This window comes from Atta colombica, unplaced genomic scaffold (genome assembly GCF_001594045.1).
Source record: "Atta colombica isolate Treedump-2 unplaced genomic scaffold, Acol1.0 scaffold68, whole genome shotgun sequence".
NCBI lineage: Eukaryota > Metazoa > Arthropoda > Insecta > Hymenoptera > Formicidae > Atta > Atta colombica.
In genome coordinates this window covers 505,486-514,153 of record NW_017259559.1, presented here as the reverse complement: position 1 = coordinate 514,153, position 8,668 = coordinate 505,486, and the positions used below count along the sequence as shown (strand labels likewise).

The 8,668-nt window shown below is 26.6% G+C and overlaps 1 protein-coding gene across 1 annotated transcript; it reads left to right on the top strand.

Annotated features, from left to right (window-relative positions):
• The first annotated feature begins 148 nt into the window (after window positions 1-148).
• LOC108692275 lies at window positions 149-8,665 on the top strand. The gene is made up of 3 exons (XM_018200452.1): window positions 149-381; window positions 4,205-4,558; window positions 8,579-8,665. The coding sequence occupies exons 1-3, from the start codon at window positions 241-243 to the stop codon at window positions 8,663-8,665; spliced, it is 582 nt and encodes a 193-aa protein (XP_018055941.1). The 5' UTR covers window positions 149-240.
• Window positions 8,666-8,668: the final 3 nt, after the last annotated feature.

Sequence of the window (8,668 nt, the reverse complement as noted above, 5' to 3'; positions counted from 1 at the left end):
TATATATATACGTAGATATATATATGTACGTAGGTATGTCATTAAATACTTTATTTTATTCTTTTTTGAAGTAACACAAAGCATATTTACGTTGTACATTAATTATTAATTAACAGAAAAACTATTTTAATCTTCCTAATTATTTAGTAGTTTTATTAGTGTGAGTTTAAAATTTTAAATTTCTCTTTGAAAGATATAATTTTAGATACTTTACTTTTTAATACTTCACTAAGGAAGACCATGTTACGATTTTTAATGATTTCATTTATCTGCTCGTTGGATTTACTGAGTGCTCATCCTATGGAGGAACCGACAAAATTCACTGTTGGCATACAAAATAATACCGAAAACACTGTACCCTCAAAACTGGACATTACAGAGGTAAAATTTTTTGCTTATAAAATTCATGAAAATAAATAAAAATTCAATTCTTGGAAAATGCTAGTCAAAAAAATAATTATTAGATCGTCCTTTCATTGAAAGCAATAAAACAAAAAGTCATAAATCTGAATTGATTTAAAAATCTACATAAGAAATTCCTTAGCCGTACTCAAAATTCTAATTAGATTCTCGTAATTCGCCATTGTAATCGGTAGGCGAAGTCAAAATTGCTATTTCGTAGGAATTATTAGAACGTGTCAGCGATGCTATTAGAATTGGCAGAGGAAGGTTTGTCAGTTTGATAATATTGGCTAGAAACATCATTATCAATCGAGCAGAGGTAATTACTGTAGCATTTATACAACGACAATTTATTTCTGATAACATGATATTCGCGGAGACCCAATTAATGTAATCTCCATTGGAATTTATAGAAAGTCACCGTGTGTTCGATTAAGTGTATAATTAAGTTCCCGCTGTTAAAAATTAAAATTTTTTTATTAACGTAAAAGGAACAATACAATTGTTAATAAAAATATTTTATGTTTACATCTACTATCTTTTGCCATCTTTCAAGCAGCATACAAATGCCGTGGTGAAAGAATGTCTCGTCTCTTGACGCAATGAAGTCGTCGACCCATTTTATACCATCTGCTTCATTTTGAAAGTACGTTTTGGAGACACTGTGTTGTATCGATCGCAATAAATAATAATCAGACGGCGCAATGTCTGGAGAATACGCAAGATGGAAAGATTTCCCATTCAAGATTATCCAGCGCTTGTTTGATTTTATGAACAATATGAAGCCTTGCATTGTCATGGAGCAAATTGATTATGTTATTTTGAAACAACTTTCGCTTCTTTTGAATTTCTTGACTCAATCCTTAACTGATTTTAATCAGGTTTTTAGATAATTATGCAGAGTAGAACCTTTTCCAAATTTTTCGACTGCAATGTTGATCTTTGTTATGACTCAAATAATAATAACAAGGGGGAGATCGAAAAATAAAAAAAATAATTTTCTTTGAAAATGTTATATATAGTAGTGCAAAGCGACTTTTCACGTAAAGCGACTCCCACCTCCCCCTCTGCTTAAGGGCGCATGACTTTAGAATGTCAACATTATTATTCAATATATGAATAGAAGTAAATATATGTATATATATTTTTCGACCTCTTCCTATTTTTTATCATTTTTTATCATTTGAATCATAAAAAAGATTGTTATTAACATTGCCACCGAAAAATGTTAAAATTAGGAAAATGTCTTATTCTGCATAATTATCGTTTTTTTGAAAGTTTGAGTCAAGTAATTAAAAAAAAAACGAACTACAATGCTTTAAAACGACAAAGATCCGCAACAATGCGAGGCCTCATGTTACTCATAAAGTCAAACATTGTATCATCTTAAATAACAAATCATTTTCCACTCATACTCTCCAGACATTGGGCCGTATGACTATCACTTATTCCGATTGATGCAGCACACCGTCTTCAAAATCCTTAAGCAGATTAATAAAACAGATATTAATAAGAAATGAGTCGACAAATTCATCGCATCGAAAGATAAAACATTCTTTCGCGGTATTCGTATGTTGCCTGAAAAATGGCAAAAAATGATAAATGCAAACGGTAAATGTTTTTATTAAAATCATTGTATTCTCAAGTAGAACAAAAATGTTGAAAATAATATTGAAAAAAACGTTTTCCCATAACGTTGAATAACGGTTACAAGTAAACTTGTAACTCTTTTAATATATTATAAGTGTAAGAAACGTTAGGAATAATGGATTAATTATAAACATTTATGAAACCAGTATAAAAATTATTATAAAATTTAGTTTTTTTTTATTGTAAAAGAATTATTTTAAAATTATTTATTTACAAGTTTAGCTAATTTTACAACATCTATAGCTATTTTTATAATAGATCCCGGACGTTCGTTCACTGAAAAAAATGCTTGTAATTTTATATATAAGAGTATATGATTACAAGTATATGTAAAATTATCTAAATATCACTGGAAATTTTCTGGAAAAAGCCGGCATGGTCTTTTCTTTCAGGTGGTTTCTCTCTTAGCATATTCGATTTACTGACTTGACCCGACTCCGAATCAACGGACTGTTCTTTTTAGCAGCATTTCTTGAACAATTTATAATTTAACTCTTCTTTTATAGCTAAACAGAACAATAAACATTGATTCAGAATCAAATCGAATCAATAAATCGAATACGCTAACTAACCTCTCACAGTACATAAACAGCTAGTGAAGGGGCGATTAGAAGAGCAATGATTGATCTCTCTCAAAAAGACAAATATTATAATTAGAGCGCGTAGCTGCAAATACAGGGTATATATTAAAAGATCACTATTTTATTTAAACATATTTTTGTCGTACAATTTTTCAAGCTTGTCGATTTGCTACAATGCCTGGCTATGTAGCAGATTATTGTACAAACTCCGATTTTGCCTCATTCGCACTCTGTCGTACTAGCTCTTACTTAAGATACTTTAAAGCCGCTGTACAGAGTGCTCCACGTAAATCGAACATCTCGAATATTTCACTTATTTTTGATATAAAAATATGTTTCAAATAAAAGTGGAAAAAACGGTTTGGGAACATATTTTGGTCACGTTGTTTATTTTCTAGGTGGAGATTCCAATTTATCATATGTACAATAAAAACGCACAAATGAAACAGCCATAGAGTACCTCAAGTAAAAGCTAATACGACAAAGCGCGAATGAAGCAAAATTGAAAATAGTTGATTGATGACAATTCATTCACATCTTCATTTTATTAAAATGTGATATATAATTCCAATGCGATCCTTCATCACTCATTTATTCTTATTATTTATATTTAAAAAAACGATTTTAGAACGTTTGTACAATATGATTATTTAACCGGTTCCTAAAAAAACGTTTTTATATAAAATATATTATAAAATAATTTTAAATAGTTAATTTTAAACAAAAATAATCATTCCTAAATACTTTATAAAGTTGTTCAATTTGGGTTGTTTCTTAAATATATTAATAAAAGAATTTTGATAATTAACGGCAAGAACTTAGTTATATATTTAATTTCTTTTAGATGATATAATTTTTTTAGATGATATAATTCCTCTAATTATTATTTTGCATATAAAAATATTAATTAGAGATATTTAAAAAACCAATAGTTTACGAGAAAACACAGTTGTTAAAAATTTATGCAATTTACGATGTGCAACATATGTTTTTAAATATCAAAGAAATTAAATATCAAAAAAAATATGTCTTTTTTCATACCAACTGATTCATCTTATTATTTTGTGCATAAAGATATTAGAGTACAGTTGCCAAAAAATTAATAGTTTACGAAATATTTTATGTTTTATCAGAATGTATCAAAATAAAGTATGAAATGTTTCATAAACTATTGGTTTTTTTATATCTCTATCTTAATATTTTTATAAGCAGAATAATTAGTGGAATCATATTATGTAAAAAAATCACATAATTCCATTTAAAAAAGTGGGAGGTGACTTTCTTATCTTTTTGGAACCTCCACTTAGAAAATAAACAATGTGACCAAAATATGTTCCCAAAATATGTTCCTGTTTTTTCCATTTTTATTTGAAACATATTTTTATATAAAAAATAAGTGAAATATTCGAGATGTTCGATTTACGTGGAGCACTCTGTACAGAATTTGTTGTTATTCGTTTTGTATCTTCTTCCTGTTTTCGTTGGCTATTTTATTGGCTTTTATCAATATCTTTTTATTTGTATAATTTTTAACTATTATTGACATACTGACAAATTTTCTTTTTTTACAGCAAATAAATAGTGAATTCCGAAATAGTCTTAATCCATCAATTATTAAATCTGATAAACCTCAAAGTCGCAGATCAATACTACCTATACAAAATACCACTCCAATAGTTTTATTTCAACCAATACCGCAAGAAACAATTCGTTTAGAAAATGAGACCGCCCAAGCTATTTTAGAAAAACGAAAACCTGACAACATTATGCGACTTTTGGATACTTTCTTGACATCAAAGCCACTCGTTGATCGAATTAAGGATGAACAAAAATATGGTAATAGGGGAGATAAATTTAATGGAATCGGAAGGGCTTTCATTAATGGTTACGAGAATTTCAGCAATTTTTTGAATAACTTAATAGAGGTAAGTACATTAAAATATAACTCTAATATACACAATAAATTAAATTAAATTAAACAACAGTAATTCCATTAATACAGTAAATACGATAACTGGACCTTGTCTAAGCTGTGATTTTTTTCTAATTTTTTAATACAAAAAATTAGAAGCTAAATACAAAATTTAAAATTGATGATCAGATTTAAAAGACAATATTTCTAAGCATTAAAAAAATATAAAATATTTTTAAATACTTACATAGGTGCAATAAAGATTATAAGGAAGAGCAGAATTAAAATCATATTAATTATATATTCAATACAGCTTAAATTTTAATATTATGTTTTTCATTTCTTTTTTAAAAATGTTAAAGAAATGAAAAATAAAGTGGTCTAATGTTATTTTTATAATAAATTAAATTAATACAATATAAGGCTCTTCAAGATAAACTTAACGTAAATATAATGATATAATGAAGGGAAGCCAATGTGAACCACCACTTTTTTTTTGTTATTCATGTGTAACAAAATATATATTAAAATTAAAATTAAAATACAGACCTCTTTCAATCCTGGTATTAGATTATCCTCAGTGTATAATATGGTTGATAGAATCAAAAATTACACATTTGTAAGCGCCGGAATCATCAAATCATCGTTATCCTATTTAACTGTCACTACTTAAAATTTTCAATATCGTCTGTTATATTTTATTGAATAAACAAACTGCATGTTTTAAAAATTATCACTAAAATAGAACAGCCTAAAATGAATTAATATAGTCAAATTATAAAATCAAAATCAAAATTAAAAACTTATGTTGGAATCAAATTAACGATGGTCTATTATATTGTGAAATTATAAAGAGATATCTTTATTGAGTGAGAATTCAGATCGAAATGAAAAAGTGAGTCAATGATAACAAAATAAATATATACAAAAATAAGAATATATCCATCGAAATTAAAATCAAGACCTTAAAATATAGAAAATAAAACTTTTAAATGAAACTCTTAATAATGATTGGTTTAAAAATCTATCACGTATAAGTTTTCGGAGAATGTTCAAAGTCTACTACAATTAAGAGAAAATTTTTGTCTCCCTCCCCACTATGTGAAATTGGTTACTTTGGAGTTCATCAAATAGAGAATAATTTCAGAGAATCAAGATTAAAAATCAATAATCCTAATACTTTTAGAAATAGGTTTTTTCCATATTTACAAAATATTACAAATGCAATAGAAAACAGATCGAACATTGATGTATAGATTTTAGAATCTTTAGAAGATACGACAAAACAATTTGTTAAGGAGAATTCACAAATAATGTTACGGACAAAGGAAATATTGTTATCGTTACTACTGGATAAAATAGATTACATTAATAAAATGAAAACTTTATTATCAGATACTGATACTTATACATTCAAGCGTAATCTGATCAATAAGTTTTTTGTTAGATTTAAAGTCTTTGTTAAAAATATGGAAATGTCAAGAATGTGTAACTGATCATATATATAATTTTCTCAATTCTACTAATGCAATAGTATCAAGGGCATGGATTACCAAAAATCCATAAGTTAGGCAATCCTTTACGTATCATTGTATCACTAATAGGAAGCCTTTGTATAATTTTGCAATTTTTTTGCATAGAATTTTGGATACATGTCTTGAAAAATCGATAGGACATGTCAAAAATAACTTTCAATTAGCTAACATGTCTCAGATTCACTTATCTGATGATTCTGAATTCTTGTTTTTCTCGATATTGTTTCTCTTTTTTCTAATGTTCCACTCGATTTAATTATTGAAAGCATTGAAAGTTGTTAGTCAAACATAGAAAACAACATTAATCTACCTAAAATGGAATTTTTTTAAACGATAAGATTAGTGCAATTGTACATTTTTTTGTTTTTAATAATAAGTTAATAATAATAATTTTTATAAATAATCTTTTAGAGTACCCATGAAATCTCCTCTATCCTCTATTACAGCAAATTTAGTGATGCAAGAGTTGGAGAGAGTCTCACTTAGTAAATTAAAATTCACCTTAGATTTTCACTACAGATATGTAGACGATATTGCTCTCTCCATTCCAAAACAGAATTTTGATACATTGCTAAGTATATTTAATGAATTTCATTCTAGATTAAAATTTACAATGGAAGTTGGCGACACACAGTTTCTTAGATTTGACCTTAATAAAAAGAAGAAACAGATTTATGTATAATTGGTATCAACCTATCTTCTCAGCTCAATATTTGAACTTTTTTTCTTGCCATTCTTTATGCCATAAAATAGGCACAATTATTAATTTAATCGATAGGGTAATTCTATTGTCGCAGTTTCCATAAGAAACATTTTGAACTAATCATCAACATATGATTAAGAAATAAATATCCTTTGGTTTTGATCTTTAAGAATATTAAAAAAGGTTATTATTTAAAGCTTCTTAATAATTCTGATCTTTGAATAAAAATATATAAAATAAGTCTAATAATAAAGTGACTTACTTCACCATTCCCTATATATCCCTCCCCCCACCCCCCTCCATATCTGGTCAATTTAAAAAGTTCTTCAAGAATAATCGATTCATACATTTGACTTACACTGGAATTGATAAATTAAGTTATTTTATCAAAATACAGAAGGATAAACTAGCAGCTTGTGATTACACTAACGTAGTATATAAGATCAATCGTCAGAATTGTAACGCATCTTATGTAGGTCAAACGAAACGGTCATTAAAAATGAGAATAAGTGAACATCGTAATCACATCGCAATCTGTTATCACAAAACATAGAATTGAGCATAACCATGAATTTGATTGGAACAAGGTTTAAATTTTGGATGAGAAAAGGAGTTACAAAAAAAATAGGAGATTAATTTCTATCAGTCAATTTTTATCAAAAAACAGAAATTAAATTTACAAAATGATACGGAATTATTGAATCTATATTATGATTTGGTTGCAGAAAATTGACATTTCTGTGTTTTGATTTTAACTTCGATGAACATATTCTTATTTTTGTATTTATTTTTATATTTATTTTGTTATAGTCGGTTCACTTTATTATTTCGGTCTGAACTCTCACACAATAAAGATATCTCTTTATAATTTCGCAATATAACAGACCATCGTTAATCTGATATCTGATCTTCCAACATAAGTTTTAGTGATTTTGATTTTATAATTTGATTATAATTTGATTAATTTATTTTAGACTATTCTATTTTAATGATAATTTCTAAAACATGCAATTTGTTTATTCAGTAATATAACAGACGACATTGAAAATTTTAAGTAGTGATATTTAAATAAATCAATGATTTGATGATTCTGGCGCTTACATATGTATAATTTTTTATTCTACCAATCATATTTTATACACTGAGGATGACCTAATATCAAGGAAATGTCTGTATTTTAATTTTAATTTTAATATATATTTTGTTACGATTAGTGGCTCACATTGGCTTTTCCCCATTACATCATTACATTTACATTGAGATTATTTATATAAGATTATAAATTTATTAACATATTAATGTGTAAAATAATTGACTTATATATATTAGGTGTAGTAAAAAGAAATCCATTATTTTTGCATGAAATTAAATGGAAAAATAATGGATTTCTTTTTACTACATCTAATATATATCTACTTATTTAATAACCTATATTTAATAACCTATATTTACTTAACTCTATGATGTTAGCAGATGAATTAAAATTCATTATTTGAAATAATAAAGGTAACAAAAAGAAACATTATTATCAATATGTGTTTATACATTCAATATACGTAGATATATTAGTTCTACCTTAGAAAAAAATTCCTTCTCTTTGATTATAAATAAAACGTTGTGACGAAAATGTACACTAAGTACATTTTAGATCATATTGGATATTTTAAGCTAGAATAATATAATTAACTTTATTAAAATAAATCTAATTAAAATAAATTTAAAAGGAAAAGAAATCTCTTCAGTAATCTATTTAAATATGCAATACAATAATTTGCAAAAAATTTTATGATTTCAGTTCCCTGTTGATATCGTTAAGCAAACTTCTCGAGGAATAACGCAAATGTTGGATAAATTAGGAGCACGAATCGTCGGACTCGAATAATAA